The 23773-nt window shown below is 42.8% G+C and overlaps 1 protein-coding gene across 3 annotated transcripts in view; it reads right to left on the reverse strand.

Moving 5' to 3' along the window:
• The window catches only part of ITGA6 (integrin subunit alpha 6), a 98003-nt gene that overhangs the window by 20130 nt on the left and 54100 nt on the right, over nucleotides 1-23773 (reverse strand). For 2 of the 3 annotated variants that reach the window (XM_007527208.3, XM_016190055.2), the window contains exons 6-13: nucleotides 21095-21305; nucleotides 19839-20032; nucleotides 19419-19507; nucleotides 17196-17314; nucleotides 9617-9715; nucleotides 9287-9348; nucleotides 2919-3079; nucleotides 2654-2797 (exon numbers count right to left, since the gene is read on the reverse strand). In XM_007527208.3, coding sequence (XP_007527270.1) covers nucleotides 2654-2797; nucleotides 2919-3079; nucleotides 9287-9348; nucleotides 9617-9715; nucleotides 17196-17314; nucleotides 19419-19507; nucleotides 19839-20032; nucleotides 21095-21305 — 1079 coding nt within the window. Of the gene's footprint in view, nucleotides 1-2653; nucleotides 2798-2918; nucleotides 3080-9286; nucleotides 9349-9616; nucleotides 9716-17195; nucleotides 17315-19418; nucleotides 19508-19838; nucleotides 20033-21094; nucleotides 21306-22402; nucleotides 22520-23773 lie in introns of all 3 variants that reach the window. The other variant, XM_016190054.2, reaches the window with a different exon arrangement.

The raw sequence follows: 23773 nt of genomic DNA on the forward strand, positions 1-23773 counted from the left end.
TTCCGGAGGCAGGGCTACAGAGCAGCAGCAGCTGTGTTTCTCTCCTGTCATCTCCCCGGTCAACTAGGAATACCAAAGGAGACCACCTGGGACCGAAACAAGACAGGATTAGAATGACTTCAGGAATCCAACAAATCACCAGTGAGTGCAAACACGTGTGGTACATGGAGAGAGAGGAGCCTAGGGAGAGATTAAGTGGCTGGTAATAGTCTGGCAGATTACCAGTTGAGATACCACCTCCAGTCTGTTTCACCAACAAGGGGACAGCTGAAGGGAGGAGAGGACTCTCCTAAGACTCACCAAATGCAGCTGTGAGTCCCCATTGCTACTGCCCTCAGAATCTGGAGCAGCGGCAGGGAGGCCCTGTGCTGACACCAGGAGACAGAGAACTAACCAGGAAACTCAGGAGAAGATCTATACCTCGATGGCCTAGCAGTGGGGCTGTGAGTCTCTTTGCATAACCACTGGATTATCTCTGCCCCACCCTGCTTATCTCTTGGTCAGGAGTCAGTGATTAAGCTAAGAAGCCTACTTATAGCTTAAAAGCCCTCAGGCTCCCATAGCCTACAGGGAAGAAAAAGAACAAAGGACGTTTTTAAGCCACTGAGCTCCAACTCAGGGATTAAAATAATATTGAAACAACTGTCAATTTCCACAACAGTGAACTATTTAATTACCTTACTTAGACACAAGTCAATTCAGGCAAGAGTGATCCGTAATTTGAAAAGTACTGAGAGAGGGACCTCATAGCATAATATATAAAATGGTTAAACCAACAAGAAGAAATATTGGAGAAATGAACCAGGACAAGAGTCCTGCTAAAAGCCCCCCCACCCCAAAGGTTGAAGCACAAAATAATGAGGTCAACATCCAAACACTAGTTAAGGAAATAATCACAGGAGTGAGTATAGAGTTTGAAAGAATTGTCATCAGAAATGCAGAAACAATGAATGAGACTCAGGAAGAAAACACTAATTATCTCAAGGTTATTAGAGAGCTGAAAGGTGAAATAGCTGAGCTAAGAACACAACTAACTGAACAAACTAAAACAGTATCAGAACAAAATAGATGAACTCCAGAAAACAGTAGAGGGGAGAGAGAACAGAATAAATGAGGCTGAGGACAGAATTAGCAAGATCGAGAATGAATTAGAGACACTAAAAAAGAAGTAAGAGATCTCAAAAAGACATTAAGAGATTCTGAAAAAAACAGCAGAGACCTATGGGGTGACTTCAAAAGAAATAATATATGAATTATTGGCTTACCAGAGGAAGAAAGAGAGGGAGGAGAAGAAAGCATTCTTCAGGACATAATAGCTGAAAACTTCTCTAATCTAGACAACATCAAAGACATAAAGGTTTAAGTAGCCCAGAGGGTCCCAAACAGAATTAACCCAAACTTAAAGACACCAAGACATATCATATTTAGAATGGAAAGGAATAAGGATAAAGAAAGGATCCTGAAGGCTGCAAGAGAAAAACAGAGTCATCTACAGAGGAAAACCCATAAGATTAGCAGCAGACTTCTCCACACAAACACTACAGGCCAGAAGAGAATGACAAGATATCTATTGAGTGCAAGAATACTGTATCCTGCTAGACTGACATTCAGACTAGATGGAGGCATAAAACCTTCTCAGAAAAGCAACAGTTGAAAGAATCTACTATCACCAAGCCTGCCCTTTAAGAAGTTCTGAAAGGTCTCCTATAAACAGTCAGACCACCATAAATAAGCCATATATCAGAACACTCTAAAACTCTACAAGAATGGTGTTAAAATATCTTCAATCTTTGATATCAATAAATGTCAATGGCCTGAATTCACCTATTAAAAGGCACAGAGTAGGAAGATGGATCAGAAAACACAACCCAACATATGCTGTCTACAGGAAACCCACCTAACTCAACAAGACAAACACAGACTCAAAGTGAAAGGATGGAAAACTATCATACAAGCCAAAGTCCCACAAAAAAGGGCAGGAACAGCTATTCTCATATCTGACATGATAGACTTTAAAATAAATAAAATTTAAAAAGATAGGGATGGACACTACTTAATGCTCAGTGGATCAGTCAATCAAGAGGACCTAACAATTATTAACATCTATATACCCAAAGAGAAGCCATCTAAATACATCAAACATCTACCGAAAGAGCTACAGCAATATATTAACAGCAACACCGTCATAGAAGAGGACTTCAACACCCCACTCTCTCAACTGGACAGATCATCCAGGTAGAAAATCAATAAAGACATGAGGGAGCTAAATGAGGAGATAGATATACTAGAACTATTGAACATTTTCAGAGTCATTCATCTCAAGAAACTGTAATACACATTCTATTCAAGTACACATGGGTCATTCTCAGAAGAGAAAACACAAGTAGAACCTGAACTGGAATTGGCATATTGCACCAAAGTAAAAGACTCTGGGGTAGGGGGGTGGGGGGAGAATACAGGTCCAAAAAGGATGACAGAGGACCCAGTGGGGGTTGTATTATTATGTGGAAAACTGAGAAATGTTATGCATGTACAAACCATTGTATTTACTGTTGAATGTAAAACATTAATTCCCCAATAAAGAAATTTTTAAAAAGGTTAAAAAAAGATTTAAAATAATATAGCAAAGGGCTTTGACAAAAGTCAGACTTACATCCGTATGAGCTGTCTTGGGTTCGTTTGAGTTGAGAATTGGAAGAACTTCTGGAAGTGAATTCACCCGCCTCCGAGTGTTTGGTTCTTGAATCTCTACTGACGCAGTGATGGGAATAGGACGCAGTTTATCTCGGATATTTTCCTGGAAAGAATGCAGAGATGTGTAAAATAAACACCACTGAGGAACTCCAACACAGTGCTCTATTTTGGACAGAGTATAAACCTCATACATGTGCTTCTGGACCTTGAAAACACTGACTTACCTGCAGCCAGAGGGTCTCCTCCATGCATGTCTTCTGCTTCTGCCTGTTCAGAGTTAGTTTCTGAGTATATCTGTGCTCAGGACCTTGGTTCTGAAAATGCACTCTTGATGACAGCCCCGATTTTCTTCTTTCCTTTTCAGCCTCAAGTGTGCCCACAATGGCTAGATAAAACACAGTTGCATAAGTTTAATTCACATACAATTCAGCTACCTAGCTGAGTACCTTTTTGAACTACCGTAATTCTCATGAAGACATTTTCCCTTATTGCTATTGTTTCTCTTCATATTCCCTGGCTATGTACATTCATACCGACTTACGACGTTTCACATCAGGTTGTTCTGCCTACTACAGTTAATAATGTTTTAAAGTTAAACTTGAGAGTGGAGCACATGTTCCCATGCACAGGAGTTTGCAAGCTTGAGTGGTGAAGCAGTTCTGGAGGTGTCTCTTTCTCTGTCCCCTTTACTAATCTTCCCCTTTCTCTCAATTTTCCTCTGCCTTTATTCATTTAAAAAAGTGTGGGGGTTGGGGGGCAGCACCAGGAGCAGTGGATTCATCATGCAGGCATAAAGCCGTTGCAACAACCTGGTTCAGCAAAAATAGAAAGTTAATTTTTTTCTCCTCCACCTGGGGGAGCTCGAGAATAAGTTAAAACCCTTGAGCAAGTGTCTCAAGATTCAGTTTCTGGCTGAATGTCAAGAACTTGTAGAGCCCTAAAGGTAACAAACAGGAGGGGACCCAACACTTCTTACAGGACAAAACTGACTCTTCAACAGCCAGGTTTTATATATTTTCCTGACTTGATATTCAGAAAAGTCCCCCAGACCAGTGGCAGCCGCATGAACGTCCATCTGTTAGAAATGAGCCGTAGCCCTGGGAACTACTGAGCCCGAATCTCACATGAACAGGCTGTTCTTATACACATTCCTGTTTAGGAAGCAGCAGTAAGGACAATTATCTAAAAGGGATACTTTATCAGAGGACAAGGTTTTGACAACAGAATGAGAATTTTCACCGGAAGGTGGTGTAGTAGATAAAGTGTTGGACTCTCAAACTTGAGGTCCTCAGTTCAATCCCTGGTATCACATGTGCCAGAGCGAAGCTCTGATTCTGCCCTTCCCTCTCATAAACAAACAAACAAACAAAAACACAACTAAAAGGTAGACCTATATACCTTTTAGCAGCTAGAGAGCTCTATTTCCCAGCGATTGTAGCTCCCATATGCAAAAGTACACCCTACTAAGGCTTAAAGGCAAACCAGGGTTGGACTACTGAAATCTTGTTTCTCAGCTGCAAAATGCATTATTTGCAGGCTCCTTGGATGTAGCTACTATGCTTTTATCAGCCAATATTTAAGTGGCTTACACCCCTCAATCACTAATCAGTAGAAGGCAAACCAAACAAAGTGTGTAGGAGATGAGAGAAGGCAGCCACAAGCAAAAATAAATTTTGCTCTGGGAAACACAGAAGACACACAACCAACACTAATATTCTCTTCAGAGTCTGGAAGGGATCTTTGAAGAGCATCTCCTTTTTTGCTTTTGCTTCTATATTGCACAGTTGGAGATTAGTCTCAAGGTCTCATGCTTGCGCTCCGCTCAGCCACCTCCCTGGTGCAACCTTTCCTTACTTATTAGTGAACACAGACCTCACCCGCCAATACAGGGCCTCCCACATGCTCAATTTCATCCGCTCTGGGCTGCTTTTTCATTTAAATAGAGACAGAGAAAGAGACAAAGGCACCAGTGCACTTGAGTTTCCTCTGTGTACCAGTGCACCTCTCATGTGATGCTGGGGCTTGAACCTAGACTCCATACACGGCAAAGCATGTACTCTACCCTGGCCCAAGAGCATTAATTTTAGTAATAAACCTCTTCTTGCAGATGAAGAAGTACAGGAGGCATGAGAGACAGGTCATAAGGTCGACTGCATGACTTGCCATGAGTGGCCCAGGTTTGAGTCCTAGCACCACGGACTAGGGAAGCCACGGAACTTGGAGGGGAACCCAACTGGGGGGCTGGTTGATGCACCTGATAGAGCTTTCACATCACCATGAACAAAGACCCAGGTTTAAGCACCCAGTCCGCATCTGAGGGAGGAAGGTTCATAAGCAGTGAAGCAATACTGCAGATGTCTCTCTCTCTTTCCCTTTCTTATTTGTCTCTATCTTTAAATATGAGAGACCGAGAGAGAGACAGAAAGAGAGAGAGAAGGGAAAAATGGCTGTCAGGAATAACTAAGCTGTCCTGCAGGCACTGAGTCCCAGTAATAACTCTGGTGGCAAAAAAATAAGCAAGCAAACCATACATTCATCATAAAGCCTTTATGTCCAGGCTCCCACTTGTCTTTTGGGCTCTGGATGAGTTGCTATCTGTCTCTGCCAATTGGACCCCCTTCTTTCCCTACTGCCAGCTAATTCTACTCCTCCTTCCTGGACCTCACTTCCTCCAAAGTCTCCCTGGTCTCCCAGGGGGATCCAACAGTTTTTTATTTCTCCACTCACTTCCCTGCTCAGTGACTTCCTGGCCAGCATTCCTGGGCAAAGCTGGGGACAGGGATCACTGCAGTCTACTCACCACCTGAACCCCACGAAACACCTAGTGGCCCTAAAATCTGCTGTCCAAATGAACAGACATGGGAGTAACTAGCAAATCAACATACATACTTAAGTGTATTTGTGTGTGTGACATGTGTGTGCATAAATACACACACACACACACACACACACACACACACACACACACACACACACACACACACACACACACACGTAATGGCACTGTTGGGCTAAACTGAGTTACCCAAATGTGTAAAACCAAAATTTAGACTCACAGACAGCTTCAATCACATTTTTATTTTTTTGTCCATGTGAAAAATCCTTAAATGTCACGGCTGCCAAATGCAACATTCCTCCATTTTAGGCTCTCTGTAGCCTTGACATCATCCACTTATCAGTGACCTGCTAACTTCACAATGAGCCAGACAAAGGCTCACGTGCTGCGTGCCCCTCACAGCGAAGCACGGGAGGGCCTGGGTGCATTAAAATCGCTTATCCACCAAACCCACTCTAACCTTCCCTAACCCTCCAGACAGTCCACATCATCTTAAAATCCTTCCAGACCACCTTTGCTGACCTTTTGAGAAGCAAGCAATGCAGGATACTCATTAAGGCTCAATTATACATATCTGTATGTATGGAGTGCCACAGCTAAGGGCTGTGGAGTTAAAATGGCCCCACTCAGACAATAAACTCACATTCTCAGGCCCTGGAAACAGTTTCAGCTGCATTAACTTGCGCAGTTTTACAGAGGTTTTATTTTGTTTCAGAATTTCCCAGTATAGTGGAAGTAGAAGCAGTGGGAACAAGGTCTTTCTAGAGAAGATGAATTCTACCCAGGGCTGGCGTGACAGTTCACCGGAAATGATGCCTGCTTTGCCAGTTTTGAGCCCCTGGTGTACACACAGGCGCACTACTGCACGGGGGAAGCCAAGCTGCTGGGGTGGTGTCTCTTCTCTGTCTGTCTCTACCTGAACAAAATCCTGGAGCAATTGTACATGCAACAGCCACCAGGGAAACAAAACGTTCTATCCACAGGAGGACAGAACTAACAGTATACAGTTAACAAAATAGTTAATACTTGAATAATGTAAGTAGCTATGTAAACTAAACTAGACATAATGTAGCAGACTTGGCATTAAATCCAGAAATGTGAAATTGTGTCCATGTAAATGGCAGATCTGCAGGGAGACAAGTAATGATCGGATGAGATTTCACATCTGCAGTGACACCGAGTGGTTTGGGAAAATGGTAGATCATTAGAATAAAAATGTGTCCCCACTTTCTCTCCTCGCCTCATCTAAGAATCACTGCTTCTCCCCGTCTCTCTAGTCCACCTCCAAATACAGTGGTTAAAGGTCTGGTATCCAAGTATGGAATGATATTACATGTGGATAAAGATAACACAATGATACTGAGAGGAAGATAGCTGGAGAAATCACAGATGTGCTGTTATTGAATGCCACACAGAGAACTACTTTCTATACTCAATACAATGCTGCCGTGTCACAAAGCAAAGTGAAAGACAGCTGCTCCCTGTGCAGAGTCAGCACAATGCCAACACCAGCACACCTGAGCCAACATCTGCAGACCCAGGAGAAACACAGCAGAGCCAGCCCAGGATGAGGGCCACAAAGACCAGGAGACTGACGAAGCCACCTATGAACAGCTAGCAATCTGGAGGTGGTGTGAACTGGATAAAGGCAGACTTAATGCCAAATTCTGAGTCATGGGGGCTGGCTGGTAATGCACCGGGTTAAGCGCACACGCTACAATGAACAAGGACCAGCACAAGGATCCTGGTTTGAGCCCCCAGCTCCCCACCTGCAGGGGCAGGGGGGCCACTTTGCATGTGGTGAAACAGGTCTGTAGGTGTCTATCTTTCTCTCTCCCTTTCCCTCCTCTTTCAGTTTTTATCTGTCCTATCCAACAACAAGGGAAAAAAGATAGCTGCCAAGAGCAGTGGATTTTTAAGGCAGGCACCGAGCCCCAGTAATAAGCCTGGAGGCAAAAAAAAAAATCTGAATCATGAAAAGGGGCATCTGAGATAATAAGGAACAACTCTGGGGTTGGCAAGTTGATATAACAGAACACAGGCTTTGCACGCATGAGGCCTGAGGTTTAATCCTAGATATTATATGAAATGGCAGAGCAGTCCTCTGGTCTCTCAGTTAAAAAGTGTGTTCTCGGGGGTTGGGTGGTAGTGCAGCGGGTTAAGCGCACATGGCACGAAATGCAAGGACTGGCGTAAGGATCCCAGTTCGAGCCCCCAGCTCCCCACCTACAGGGTGGTCGCTTCGCAAGTGGTCAAGTGGGTCTTCAGGTGTTTATCTTTCCGCCTCCTTCCCCTCCTCTCTCCATTTTTTTCTGTCCTTTCCAATAACAATGACAGAAAAAATAACAATAATAACGACATAGATTAAAAAAAAAAAAGAGAGCAACAAAAGGAAAAAAAAGTGAGTTTTCCATAACGGCAGAGGAGGACCTAGAGGGGGTTGAACTGTTCTGTGGAAAACTGAGAAATGTTACACCTTCTGCACCCCATAATGACCCTGGGTCCACACTCCCAGAGGGATAAGGAATAGGAAAGCTATCAGGGGAGGGGATGGGATACAGAGTTCTGGTGGTGGCAATTACAGAAGCCCGACCTTTCACCCTCTGCATCCCACAATGACCTTGGGTCCATACTCTCAGTGGGTTAAAGAATAGGAAAGCTACCAAGGGAGGGGATGGGATACAGAGTTCTGATGATGGGAACTGTGTGGAGTTGTACCCCTCTTATCCTATAGTTTTTTGTCAATGTTTCCTTTTTATAAATATACATAAATAAATAAATAAAATCTCATTTTAGCACCACCACAATTCTGTTATGTATGTCAGAGACACTGTCTCCTTCCTTCCTGCCTGCCTCCTTTTTTGCTTGCAGGGTTATCACTGGGACTCAGTGCTCGCAGTACAAATCCATTACTCCTGTGGCCATTTTTTCCATTTTACTGGACAGGATAGAAAGAAATTGAGAGAGGAGGGGGAGATAAAGAAGGAGAGAGAAAGATGGACACCTGTAGACCTGCTCCACTGCTTGTGAAGCGTTCCCCCTGCAGGCGGGGAGCCAGGAGGCTTGGAACATGGATTCTTGCATGGGTTCTCATGCACGAAACCATGTACACTATCACCCGGCCCCCAAAGTGCTGCTTTCTTGAGCAGAAGGAAAATAAAAATACAAACATTAGAGGACTAGCTCTGTGTGGCTAGCTCAGTCAACACCAAAACTAGAGCAAGGAGCAGAGTCCAGGTCTCTGTTTCACCAAGGTCCTCCCCAGGCTCGAGCTGGGGCACACAGCTTGGGTGTTCTGGGCCCCAGAGGCCTCTCTAGGACTGGGGCCAAGGTGCAAGGAGGCTTACAAGCTGGCAGCTGTTCTGTGCGGCACCCTGGCTCCCGAAGCCACCCTGCTTCAAACCACCACCCACCACCTCACGACCACAAAACCAGTTTTCCACACTGCTTTTCAAAGACAGACATGGAGGAAATGATTGTGGTAACGAATGAGTGCTTTTCCAGGGCGTCCTGTCCTAAACCATCTGCTCTGGAAAATTCAGATGGAGACCAAATGGAGTGTTTGTAATTCCCCCTTCCTTTTTCCCTCTCATGTGTGGCACCTTCCTGATTAAAGCGACAACAAAAGATATGCTTAAGTCTTTAAATAAGAATTTATGACTATCTTGGCCACTGTAGCTTCATTTTTTGTTATTTATGCATAACTTTCAACCTGGCTGACATAATTATTATTTTTAAAATGTAGTGGGTACTTACTTATTGAAGGATTATAACCAGCAGGTTTGGCAGTATATTCAAAACAGGCCTTAACCCTGAGGCTGTATAAAAATCAAACACATATTTCTTAAAAGATACATTGTTGTAACAGAAAATAAACCGACACATTTCCCAGCTTTCAAACCCCCCCCCCACCCATCCCACCTCCCTCACGGGGCCACTGATTGAGTTAAATGCTATATATTCACTTGATCGTTTCCTTGGCCCTTTGCTCATTTCTCTCTTAATCTTTCCCTGTGCTCCCCAGGATCAGCAGCCAGCAGAGGTGTGACACTGCCAGGGTTACGTGGGCACAGCCGAAATGCTCACCAGATCCCACTCGGAGCCGCACAAGACATTTTCTGGTGGAGATCAATTCTGCTGGGTGTTACTGTGATGGTTTTCTGAATGTTAATCACTGGCCGAGATCTGAAGACAAAGGAGCAAATAAAAAGCCAAGCTCAGATATCTGGTACCTTGAACAGAAGAGACACTGCATATTGAACAGTATCCTTGGCAGAAAACATCTTAAACAACAGATGAAAAATTATTTTCCACAGGATTTCCCCCTAATTATTAAAGGAAAAACAAAAACTAGTCTACTAGACAGATGTAAGTTAATTTCTAGTTATACAACTCATACAATTTTAACTCTAGCATTTATTTAAAATTATACGTTTTGTAATTTTAACGTTAAGAGATTTACGTTAAAAAGGCAATAATACTGCAGTATGTACAAAGTTCCAGATTTTTTTCAGGCAAATACTATGTCCCTGTACCCACCCAAATCACTATAGTACCCTAGTATGTCCCTCCAGACACATAATAGACTTCTGTTAAAAATATCTAGAACTGGGAGTCGGGCGGTAGCACAGCGGGTTAAGCACACGTGGCGCAAAGTGCAAGGACTGGCATAAGGATCCCAGTTTAAGCCCCTGGCTCCCCACCTACAGGGGAGTCGCTCCACAGGTGGTGAAACAGGTCTGCAGGTGTCTGTCTTTCTCTCCCCCTCTCTGTCTTCCCCTCCTCTCTCCATTTCTCTCTGTCCTGTCTAACAACAACGACATCAATAACAACGATAATAACTACAACAACAAGGGCAACAAAAGGGAAAGTAAATAAAATTTTAAAAATATGTATCTAGAACTGGGGTCAGGCAGTAGCGCAGTGGTTAAGCGCACCTGGTGTGAAGCTCAAGGACTGGTGTAAGAATCCCAGTTCGAGCCCCCGGCTCCCCACTTGCAGGGGGGGTCGCTTCAAGCAGTGAAGCAGGTCTGCAGGTGTCTGTCTTTCTCCCTCTGCCATCCCCTCCTCTCTCCATTTCTCTCTGTCCTATCCAGTAATGACATCAATGACAACAATAATAACCACAACAATGATAAAAACAAGGGCAACAAAAGGGGAAAAAAATAGCCTCCAGGAGCAGTGGATTTGGATTCATGGTGCAGGCACGACCTGGGCAATAACCCTGGAGGCAATATACACACACACACACACACACACACACACACACACACACATATATATAACTAAATATAAGAAATGCATTTTTTAATATTTTACTTACTCATTTATTGGAGAGAGAAACTGAGAGGGAAGAGGAAGACAGACACTTGCAAGGAGGAAGTCTCTCTCTCTCTTCCTTTCTCAATTTCTTTCTGTCCTATGTGAGAGAGAGAGACAGAGAGAGACACACACACAAAGAGAGGAGAGATTGAATCCTGCAGCATGCTCTACCACTTGTGAGGCTTCCCCAGTGCAGCTAGGGACTGGGGACTTGAACCAGGGTCCTTGCACAATGTAACATGCACTGAACGAGGTGCATCACCACCCAGCCCCCCTAATTTTTCTTAACTGGAGCTTTTCATGCTTATTATCTTGTGTATTTCATTCCTTTGTTAACTTTTCAGAGGTGTTCGCAGAACCATACACATAACTTTAGTTGTTTTCTACAACTCATGGTGTTATACTGTACAACGTACAATCACATATTTAACCAATTTCTAGTCAACATATGAATGGTGGTTTTTAGGTTTCCTGCGCTGAAAAATATCCTGTGTAAAAACATCTGTTTATCTGCAGGATGAATTCCTAGCAGCAGAATTTCAGAGTCAAAGAACACATACATTTTTAACTAAGAGTAATCTTGTCAAAATACTCTCAAGAAAAGATACAGCTGTATCACTTGACATTTGGGATGCTTATATCCAGGTTTTTATATACATGTGAATTTTAAGGGGTTACTAGGGGCCTGTGGCCTACCTCTGCCATAGGCACTAGAAATGCCAAGTCTACGGTGGGGTAGGGTGGAGTGGGGTGGGGGGTGAGTGGCATGTGGAGATACGTATCTCTCATCTCTGGTGCCCGCCCCTCAGCCGGAACCTGGAGTAAGTCTCGTGGTTTCATGACCACATGGAGTCAGCCAGACTGAGTTCAGCAGGCTTGTGGTGAACCTGGCCATCCTGGAGAATAGCTTTCCTATAGGAAAATGTATTCCAAGTCTTAAACAGCCTGCTTGAACCTCTGGAATCAATCAGTGGGCTGGTGAAGGAATGAGTGTACACATGCACTTGAGGAAGTGGAGCCATTATGAGGGTGCATGCTGCCTGTCCCCCCAGTTCCTTCGTTTCCCTTTATCTCAAATGGGCTCTTTTTGATGGTTATTTTAGATTGAGACAGTTGATAGTTTCTAAGTTTCTAAAACACTAACTAGGTACATGGGGGCTTGTAGACTATATTTAAGAAGCAAAAATCCACAATTTTAAAACAACTGGTTATAGATGCTGGGATCTTTTACATATAGTAGTGTGAATGCCTCCAGGGTTGTCGCTGGGGCTCAGTACCTGTACTACAAATCCACTGCTCCTGTGGCCAATTTTTTTAAAAATATTTTTTTAAATATTTATTTATTTCCTTTTTCTGCCTTTGTTGTTTTTTTATTGTTGCAGTTATTATTGTTGTTATTGATGTTGTCATCATTGGATAGGACAGAGAGAAATGGAGAGAGGAGGGGAAGACAGAGAGGGGGAGAGAAAGACAGACACCTGCAGACCTGCTTCACCGCCTGTGAAGTGACTCCCCTGCAGGTGGGGAGCGGGGGCTTGAACGCTGATCCTTACACCAGTCCTTGCACTTTGCGCCACCTGCGTTTATCCCACTGCACTACTGCCTGACTCTCTGATTTTTTTTTTTTGATAGGACAGAGAGAAATTGACAAGGGAGGAGAAGATAGTGAGGGGGAGAGAAAGATAGACATCTGCAGACCTGCTTCACCACTTGTGAAGTGACCCCCCTGCAGGTAGGTAGCCAGGGGGCTCGAACTGGGATCCTTGCGTGGGTCCTTATGCCACCTCCTGCCCCCAGCAATATTTAATCTGTACTTCTTATTACTTAAACCCTATTTTTACTTCTGATTATTATTATTATTGTAGTTTCCTGGGCTTCACCACTCCAGGCCAACTTTTTCAGAGAGGGGAAGAGACACCACAGGACAGAAGCTTCCCCCAGAGCTGTATTACTCTTATGTGCTATACCAGGTGCTTGAACCCAAGTGGTGCCAATGGCAAAGCAGACGCCCTTCTAAGTGAGCTATCTTACCAGCCTATTGCTGATATTTACATATACAACTCACACACAAAAATTAGAGTGTCCAGTATGTATAAATTTCATAACTGTCGTATCACAAAAGGCAAATTTATTGATTCAGCTGTTTTGGACTTAACTGGTATTTATTTTTTAGGGTTCTTTTTAGGTTTTATTTATTTATTTATTTTTAATTTTTTGGCCTCCAGGGTTACTGCTGGGCTCAGTGCCTGTAGCAGGAATCCACAGCTCCTGGAGGCCATTTTTCCCATTTTATTGCCCTTGTTGCCCTTATTACTATTGTTGTCATTGCTGTTGTTGCCACTGGATAGGACAGAAAGAAATTGAGAAAGAAGACAGAGAGGGAGAGAGAAAGACAGACACCTGCAGACATGCTTCACCACCCGTGAAGCAACCCCCTGCAGGTGGGGACCCCAGGGCTCAAACCGGAATCCTTACACCAGTCCTTGCACTTTGAGCCATGTGCACTTAACCCACTGCGCTACCGCCTGACCCCCCCGATTTTATTTATTTATTAATGAGAAAGATAGAAAGAGAGAGAACCACACAGCACTCTGATACATGTGCTTCTGGGTATTTAACCTGGGATCTCATGCTTGAGAGTCCAATGCTTTATCCACTGCGCCACCTCCCGGACTACTTAACTAGCATTCATTTACCAATAATCCTGAAGTACTAGTATGATTTAATGGGAAAAACTACAAGCTAAGGCCTCCCAGGACTGCAGTTGGGATCCTGATCTTGCAGGACACAGCCTTAAAATTCCAGGCAAGTCCTGGGCCTGCATCCCGCATTTGTGAAACAAGGAAGTTGATACTCCCATTATTAAATAATTTGGAAATTAACTTTCACACTATCTGTGAGAAAAGAAAAAAAAAAGTTCCCAATCAACTTACTTATAAAAAGAGGAAAGTGAAGGCTTTAAAATACTAACAACAAAGAGCAAGAATGGAGAATAATATCTGGCCTGTGTTCCATACAACGGCCCATGAAGTCATTGGTTCCGGCCCTGCCAAGGCAACTGAAGACGGGACATAGCAATTTTAAGTGCTGATTTTTAAGGTGATAATTTTGTATAGCCTGAAAATGAAGTTATAAATATTCAAATAGCCCTTGACAGAAAAAAGGTCTGCCACAACTGACACAGAAGTAATTGACTAAACATGGGTGATCTGCTCAGAAAAACTTAGCAGCCAAATTTTGGTGCAGAAGTCAAGTCTTTTCAATGCTTGAGGATTATATTCTCAACCCATAATTGCCAAGTTCAACATTTCTTTAATGAAAACTTTGCTAAAATTGCTCTATTGTTATACTCATCTGTCCTTTAAAATGCTAAATATTTTAAGGTTAATGCCTATATGAATAGGCACATAAAAACAGTATCTGGGGAGTCGGGCTGTAGCGCAGCGGGTTAAGCGCAGGTGGCGCAAAGCACAAGGACTGGCATAAGGATCCCGGTTCGAACCCCGGCTCCCCACCTGCAGGGGAGTCGCTTCACAGGCGGTGAAGCAGGTCTGCAGGTGTCTATCTTTCTCTCCTCCTCTCTGTCTTCCCCTCCTCTCTCCATTTCTCTCTGTCCTATCCAACAAGGACGACAACAACAATAATAACTACAACAATAAAACAACAAGGGCAACAAAAGGGAATAAATAAATAAAATAAAATATTAAAAAAAAACAGTATCTGAAAGCCACCAACATAACATAAGGTGATGTTTTAGGCCCCTCAAATGTGACAGACAGTATCAGAAATGTCCAAGTGCGCTTAATCTGGTGTACTACCACCTGCACCCCCTCCCTATTTCTTTAAAGATATCCCTTGAGGTAAAAGAAAAAATTATATACATATATATATTCAAACAGTTAAGACATAACTCATTGGGCGGAGGGTAGATAGCATAATGGTTATGCAAATAGACTCTCATGCCTGAGGCTCCAAAGTCCCAGGTTCAATCCCCTGCACCACCATAAGCCAGAACTGAACAGTGCTCAGGTAAAAAAAACCAACCAAGCAAACAAACAAACAAAAAAACATAACTCTTTGTACTAGCAAGTAAAGAAATGCAAATTCAATCAAAAGGTCACATACCACACAGGCAAAATTAAACAGACTTATCAATGTCCTTTCATAGATTGTTGCAATGAACAATAATGGCTATCTATAACTTTCCTGTGGATATATGTTAATGCCAAGCACATATTCATACTAAGATAGGCTAACTTTTGTCAGAAGAATTCTACTTCTAGGGGCAGTAGCGCAGCGGCTTAAGTGCAGGTGGCGCAAAGCTCAAGGACCAGCGTAAGGATCCTGGTTCGAGCCCCCCACTCCCTACCTGCAGGGGAGTCGCTTCATAGGCGGTGAAGCAGGTCTGCAGGTGTCTATCTTTCTCTCCCCCTCTCTGTCTTCCCCTTCTCTCTCCATTTCTCTCTGTCCTATCCAACAACAATGACATCAACAACAACAATAATAAGTACAACAATAAAGCACAACAAGGACAACAAAAGGGGATAAATAAATAAATATCAAAAAAATAATTCTACTCCTAGGAGTCTTTTAAGATTCTATATAAAATTCCATCAACTAAAGATTTATTGAAAGCATATGCCAGAATTTTACTTAGCTAGTAACAAGAGTAAGAGTGATATATTTGTGTGAACAAGAACAAAACGCTAGATCAGTTTTTTAAAAAGCCTGATTAGATGATAATATGGCCTTTGGACGATGACTCTTGATATAGATATTCCAGGTCATCAAAAGTTGCTTTACAGAAGATGTGTACAGGGGAACTTTCACCTTCTGCAACTGTGCATTAATTAAAAGAAAAAAAAAGAGGGTCGGTCGGTAGTGGAGTGGATTAAGTGGCACAAAGTGCAAGGGCTGGTGGAAGGATCCCAATTTAAGCCCCTGGCTCCCCACATGCAGGGGAGTCACTTCATAGGTTGAAGCAGGTCTGCAGGTGTCTGTCTTTCTCTCCCCCTCTGTCTTCCCCTCCACCCTCCATTTCTCTCTGTCCTACCCAACAACAATGACATCAATAACAATGATAATAATAACCACAACAAGGGTAAAACAACCACAGTAACAACAGGGAAAAAATGGCCTCCAGGAGCAGTGGATTCATGGTGCAGGCACCGAGCCCCAGCAATAACCCTGGAGGCAAAAAAAAAAAAAGAGTATGCTACTTTAAAAATTAAAAAAATGAAAGGTTCTACTTTCTTTTTTATTAAGTGATACTTTATTTTTAAATTTTTTATTTGTTATTATCAGTTTGTTATGAGTTCTATTTTCAACACTGATAAGATTGAGGAAAAGGGGGGTTCAACACAGCTGGTGGGCCTTCCTGGAAATCACTTAGGTGACAAATGAACAGAAATCTTAAAACATCTATGAACATGAGCAAAAGTAAGGATGTTTACACCACAGCTCAGTGCGCCTTGGAAAACCAACCAGCCCAACCAACCAATCTGCTTAGAAATAGAAATGTCCAGCAATAGAAAGACAGTTACAGTGAACTATGACCCAGTCATGTGATGCCTCAGACAGCTATTAAGTTCATTTCAGAAAAAGCACTCAATGACAAACAGGGCACAGGCCCACTGCATTATAAATTTACATGGAAAAAGCACACTAGGTATTACAAACTGATAAAAAGCAAATTACAGGGCAATCTGTGTATTATGATCTCAGTTTTGCTCACAGAAAGTTAAAGACTAAAATATACATCCAATCTTTGAAATGGTGACATACAAGGGATTTTGATTTCCTTCCTTATAATGTTTGTACTTGTCAAATCTTCTATCCTTAACTAAAATAAAGGTAATTTGTGAAGTAAAAATATTTATCAATTGTGACCTTTCCCTCAATCAGTTCAAAATTAGCAAGATTTTATTAGATAGGTTTTTATTGCACTATTACACCACTCTCAGAAAAAAAAAAAATGTTCAGGAGTCAGGCGGTAATGAAGCGGGTAAAGCGCAGGTGGTGCAAAGCGCAAGGACCGGAGCCCCGTTCGAGTCCCCTCCCCACCTGCAGGGAGGTCGCTTCACAGGCGGTGAAGCAGGTCTGCAGGTGTCTGTCTTTCTCTCCCCCTCCTCTCTCCATTTCTCTCTGTCCTATCCAACAACGATGATAATAATAACTACAATAAAAAACAAGGGCAACAAAAGGGAATAAATAAATATTTTTTTAAAAAATGTTCAAAGTTCACATAAGCCCTTGCCTGTGCAGAACAGAAACTGCAAATCTCAAGCCAACATCTTAGTGTAATTTCACTGATGAACAGACATTAAAGCAGAAGGTAGCACACCTGAAAATGGTTACTGAATCTGAGAGGGAACCAACAGCAACATCAGGGTAGGAATTTCTATCGAGATCCATATTTCCAGCAATTGAATATCCAAAATAAGGTGTTTTACCCTCGAGAACCTGAAATAAACAGGGCATCAGAAAGGACACTGAGCAACCAAAAAATGAAACTATTCTACATATGGTTTGAAAAAGACACACAAGTCTCTTTTGACCTCAATTAACAAGTACAAGAAATTATAAACAAGTCACAAATAAATATTCATGTCATCCATTACTTCAGAGAATTTCAATTCGTAAAAGTCATCTGCTGATCTTTCTTCTTTACATTTATTTGTTTGGAGTGCTGCTCAGAGTTACCGCTCAGGCAGGCTCAGTGCCTGTGTGGAGAATCATCCACTACCGCTCCTGTCAATGTTTTTTTTTTTTTTTTTAGTATGTAAACATCAAGAAATTGAGAGAGGAGAGAAGGATAGGGAGAGAGAAAAAGAGAAACAACTGCAACACTGCCTTATCACTTGTGAAGCTTCGCCCCTATGGGTGGGGGGGCTAGGGGATTTGAACATGGGGACTGTTTATGGTAATGTGTGCAACACCACCCAGTCCCCAACCTAGTTATTTCTTAAAAGATAAAAAGAGTTGTCTTTTTGTTTGTTTGCTATACTAATCACTAAGGCATCCCCAATAAAATCTCACTACCTACCCTCCAAATATCTTTATTATTATTATTATTATTTAGAGAGGGAGATAAGAGATATGGCATATGGCAGGGCACATTATCCAAGTGAGCTATTTCACTGGCCCCCTTCAAATAGCACATTTAGTATCTAACTCTCCATGTAACCAGCTTTTATTTGCCTATTTTTTTGGTCTCTATGTGAGTATGTTATTAAAGAAAGGATACTACATTTCCACCAGTTAGTGCCATTTTCTCCATTTTGTTGCCATTGTTGTTATTATTGTTGTTGCTGGATAGGACAGAGAAAAATCGAGAGGAGGGAAGACGGAGAGGGGGAGAGAAAGACACCTGTAGATCTGCATAATTTCCCTCTTCTTTTCATAAAGAGCCTTTAAATTTGTTAAGGATGTTTTAATAATCTCTTTCATTCCCTCTCAAATATCAAAAAACATAAGACTGTGGTGAATCCATGCACTGATTAGGCACTATGTTAGCAAGAAGTGCACCTTTGTTCTCGCTCACTAGTAGAGGTGCATTTTTTTTAAATTAATAGTTTACAGTTAGGGGGGTCGGGCGGTAGTGCAGTGGGTTGAGTGCACATAGTGCAAAGTGCAAGAACTGGCATAAGGATTTCGGCTTGAGCCCCTGGCTCCCCACCTGCAGGGGGGTCACTTCACGGGCGGTGAAGCAGGTCTACAGGTGTCTATCTTTCTCTCCCCTTCTCTGTCTTCCCCATCTCTCTCCATTTCTCTCTGTCCTATCCAACAACAGCAATGGCAACAACAACAGTAATAATAATGAGGGCAACAAAATGGGTAGAATGGCCACCAGGAGCTGCGGACTCATAGTGCAGGCACTGAGCCCCAACAATAACTCTGGAGGCAAAAAAAAAAAAAAAAAAAAAAAAACACCTGAAAAAATGTTCCTAGTGGCTATTTTTCCCTTTATTTCTATTTTATTTGATAGGACAGAGAGAAATTGAGATAGCGCATGGAAGAGAAAGATAAGGCAACTGCAGATCTACTTTTCACCATTCCTGAAACATCCATCTTGTAGGTGGAGAGCAGGGACTAGAACCTGGTGCTTGGTAACATGTGCACTCATCCAGGGGCACCAGCACCTGCTCCCCACCCCAAGCTATTTTCTTTTCTTTTCTTTAATATTTTATTTATTTTCCCTTTTCTTGCCCTTGTTGTTTTTTTATTGCTGTTGTTGATGTTGTCATTGTTGGATAGGACACAGAGAAAATGGACAAAGGTGGGGAAGACAGACAGAGGGAGAGAAAGACACCTGCAGACCTGTTGCACTGCCTGTGAAGCAACTCCCCTGCAGGTGGGGGGCCGGGGGCTCGAACCCAGATCCTTAATGCTGGTCCTTGCACTTTGCCCACGTGCGCTCAACCCACTGCGTTACCACCCGACTCCCCCAAGCTATTTTCTATAGACAAATTCATATTATAGCAGATTTGTAAATAAAAAACAGTTAGTTTGAAAATGCACTTAAACCTAAATCTTCTATTACGAGACCAAGTGCTTATCTGATTACCTGTGTTGGCTTGGTGTTTATCCCATTCGCAGATCCATGATAGATAAAAACTTTTCCCATATCATCATAGGGAGCTCCTACTGCAATATCTGTGGACAATATCACATTTTAAAAGCATTCCAATATGCCTTTTTAATATTTTTATAATTTACTTATTAGATAGAGACAAAGAGAAATTGAGAGGGGGAGGTAGAAAGGGAAAGAGACTGAGAGACACCTGCAGCCCTGCTCACTATTCATAATGCTTTCCTCCTGCAGGTGGGGACCAGGGGCTTGAACCTGGGCCCTTAAGCACCGTGATGTGTGCATTTCACCAGGTACGCCACCACCTGGCCTCATCCAGTATACTTTAAATAAGATAAGTGCACCTCATAGATAGTTCATAAAAATAAAAAAAATATTTCACAGTCTATTGCCTACCTGGGTAGCCATCTTGATTAATATCTCCAATATTTTTAACTGCAATGCCAAACATAGAATCTTTGGTTCCATTAAGGCGAATTGGCTTGACATTATTCCATCTGCCTTGCTTGTTAATGTAGACATATGCTGCACCTCCGACTTCACCATCTCTGTCAAAATACTGTGGAGCTCCAATAACTATATCTTGCCACCTAAAATATGAAGGGAAAAATTATGACCCCCTCAGTTAAAATGCCAGCAAGTTCAGAAAAAAAAAAATTAGTAGCCCAAGTCTGAAATCACTATTTAATCAATTAAAACACTCATAGAAACCCAAGGTAGGCTGTAATAAATGTCCAAAGATAAATATCAAATAACTTGAAGCCAGTCTTCAAGTTAGCACTATAGTGCAGAGAGACTTCCTTTGAAGACTACCTCCCCCTTTCAAACTGGAAAACCTAATTATCGATTTAAGTTTGACAGGATATCCTGAATACTCCAACTGACCCCGAAGGAATCATAGAACAGGGCCTGACAGACAGTTCACCTAGGAAGGCACCTGATTTGTCATGCTGACAACTTAGGTCTAAGACAGGCCCGCACCACACTGGGGGAAGCTTTGGTGCCATGGTATATTTTTCTCTCTCTTTCTCTGTCTTTTCCTATCCAAAAAAAGTCTGCCTTGTAGGGCTGGGTGGTGGCACACCTGGTTGAGCGCACATGTTACAGTGTGCAAGAACCCAGGTTCAAGCCCTTAGTCCCCACCTGCAGGGGGAAAGCTTTGTGAGTGGTGAAGCAGTGACGCAGGTATCTCTCTGTCTCTCTCCCTTTCTCTCTCTCACCCCTTTCCCTCTCAATTTCTGGCTGTCTCCAATAAATAAATAAATAAATAAACAAACAAACAAACAAACATAATGAATTTGTTTTTTAAAGTCTGCCTTGCTGTGAAGTCCTGCCAGCTACAACAGGGGGAAGACCACCAGAACCATGTAAGTATCTGTTTTTCAAATCAATCCCCACCCACCATTTTAATTCACACAAATCTCTGATCTCAAGGCATGAATAAAAACTGCAAGCTAAACAAAAAATATAACCTTAAACCCTAGGGACAATAATAAATGCCTACTTCCAAAAAGGCTATTGAAGACATGATGGAAAGGGGGAAATATTCTTTGAATCAACTAATCTGAAAGGAGGGCTCTTTTCAAGACCTACAGAAGCCAAAGAAGTGATTCGATCTTTGTAAATATAAAACGGTCACCTAAGATGCTTACCCATCTTTGTTAAGGTCCACCACTGCCACATCATAGCCGAATGAAGAAGCCAGACCTTCCCCATCAAATATGTACTCGGGGACTAGATGTGCAGACTTGATATCTCTTTTAAGCAAAACCACAGCTCCACTATGATTGGCTCTTGGAGCACCAGAGACAAAAGTGATCTCATCTTTAGAAACAATGTTTTTCCCTGAGTCCAAAGAAAAGCCTAGAAAAACAAAGTGCAGTTTATATCAACCCTGCATCTCAGGAGGCATCTAATACTGGTAGCTCCATCACTACATTTCCCCTCTGGTTCCCAACTCTCTCCTTCAGATCCTTCCCACCAGCTACCATATTTGTAATATGAAAGAACACCAGCGCTATGAAATTTGATGCAAGTGCAAAGTAGCACGCTGTGTCCCTGTTTCTATGGATATTAATTTTAAAGGAAAGCATCTGTATCTCTTTGCATTTGTGTAACTTGAATCATAACGCATTCAGGCATCTTAAGAATCAGCCTGAAAGTCATCTTTATGCTGGAGTTGTGGTTAAGATCAAGCTAGATACCAAATTATGAGAACATTAGATCATATACGCAGATAAGACCTGACGTCTGAGGGCATGCTATCAGGCTCTGCTATAACATACAGGATTAGAACTGCCATACTCATCATGTTTCTCAGTAAATCAGGCAAGAACAAATGCAGACATCACTAATACACTACAGACAGCATTCGTTTGCACCAACAAATAGAAACATGCAAACAAAATCATGATTGACTGAGGTAGCACTGGAGAACCTAGCATCAACAACAGAGGTGAGCAAGCTGTCAACGACACCAACGTACGCCTGCTCAGAGAGCAGCTGAACACTGGGAGATGGAGTGATAAAGCAAGTACCAGCTAGGATGTCACATCACAAGTACCCAAGTCTGGTGATGGGTGAGCAAATGAAAACGCCACATCAAAACCATTCGAGTTAAGCAAATCTCCTATCCAAAGGTGAGGCAGACGTACAATATTAGGACATGTTCACCCTTTTCATTCAACTTTATTGATGAAAAGGCTTCACCACTATTCTCAAATTGTGACTCGAGCCGAAAAACACAATGAGCTACAAGTTTTGAACAGGGCTAGTCTCGGCGCTGGCTCTGCAAATCAACTGGCAGCAGAACCTCGCCACAGCGTGGTTTTCATGTGTGCTTCACTTGAAATGAAATAGGAAATAAAAAGATTTATGCTCTGTATGGATCAAAAAAAAAAAACAAAAAAAAACCTCTTCTTAAATGACCATGACAATCTGTCACCTCAGAGGTCACAAACCTAGGTAGCTATTCATCATCACATCAAGGGAGGTGTCGGGCTGCTTGCCGGGAGGCCGTGTTTTATAAACAAACTGATCAGGATCTGTATAGGAAGTGGTGGTCAGAAACAGCAGGCCTGTGTGCAGGCATGGGATTGAAGAAAAAACAGTTAGGCTTGGTAGGAGGCTCTCGTTATTCTGGGTGGATGATGAGGCCACCACTGCATCCAGCATGCCACCTTCTTAGCCAGTTTCCCAAATTTGAAGCAGATAATTTTGTTCCTAAAGTTCATTGATTGTTTCTTTTTTTTAAAATGACAGATCCACAGACAGCACAGACAACTGAAACATAATACCAACTTGATTTTGTTTTCCCAGCATCCACTTTTGATGAAGCCCATTCTAAAAGTGGCAAATGTGCTTCATAAAATGCTCTATGCTACCCAATGTTTCTAGAGAAACTATGTTTAGGGGACCAGGTGGTAGCACAACGGGCTAAGCGCACATGGGACCAGGTGGTAGCACAACGGGCTAAGCGCACATGGGACCAGGTGGTAGCACAACGGGCTAAGCGCACATGGGACCAGGTGGTAGCACAACGGGCTAAGCGCACATGGGACCAGGTGGTAGCACAACGGGCTAAGCGCACATGGGACCAGGTGGTAGCACAACGGGCTAAGCGCACATGGGACCAGGTGGTAGCACAACGGGCTAAGCGCACATGGGACCAGGTGGTAGCACAACGGGCTAAGCGCACATGGGACCAGGTGGTAGCACAACGGGCTAAGCGCACATGGGACCAGGTGGTAGCACAACGGGCTAAGCGCACATGGGACCAGGTGGTAGCACAACGGGCTAAGCGCACATGGGACCAGGTGGTAGCACAACGGGCTAAGCGCACATGGCGTGAAGTGCAAGGACCAGCGTAAGGATCCCAGTTTGAGCCCCCAGCTCTCCACCTGCAGGGGGGTCACTTCACAAGCGGTGAAGCAGGTCTGCAGGTGTCTTATCTTTCTCTCTCCCTCTCTGATTTCCCCTCCTCTCTATTTCTCTCTGTCCTACCCAACAACGACAGCAATAACAACAATAACAACAATAAACAACAATAACAACAATAAACAACAAGGGCAACAAAAGGGGAAAAGTAGCCGCCAGGAGCAGTGGATTCATAGTATAGGCACTGAGCCCCAGCAATAACCCTGGAGGTAAAATAAAAATTAAAAGAAAAAAAAAGAAAGAAAAGAAACTATGCTTAGAGTGGGGTAGGGGGTGGGGGTGGGGGGTGGATAGCATAATGGTTATGCAAAGAGATTCTCATGCCTGAGGCTCCCACATCCCAAGTTCAGTCTCCCTCCCACACCACCACAAGCCAGAGCTGATCAGTGCTCTGG

This window comes from Erinaceus europaeus, chromosome 18 (assembly GCF_950295315.1).
Source record: "Erinaceus europaeus chromosome 18, mEriEur2.1, whole genome shotgun sequence".
Lineage (NCBI taxonomy): Eukaryota > Metazoa > Chordata > Mammalia > Eulipotyphla > Erinaceidae > Erinaceus > Erinaceus europaeus.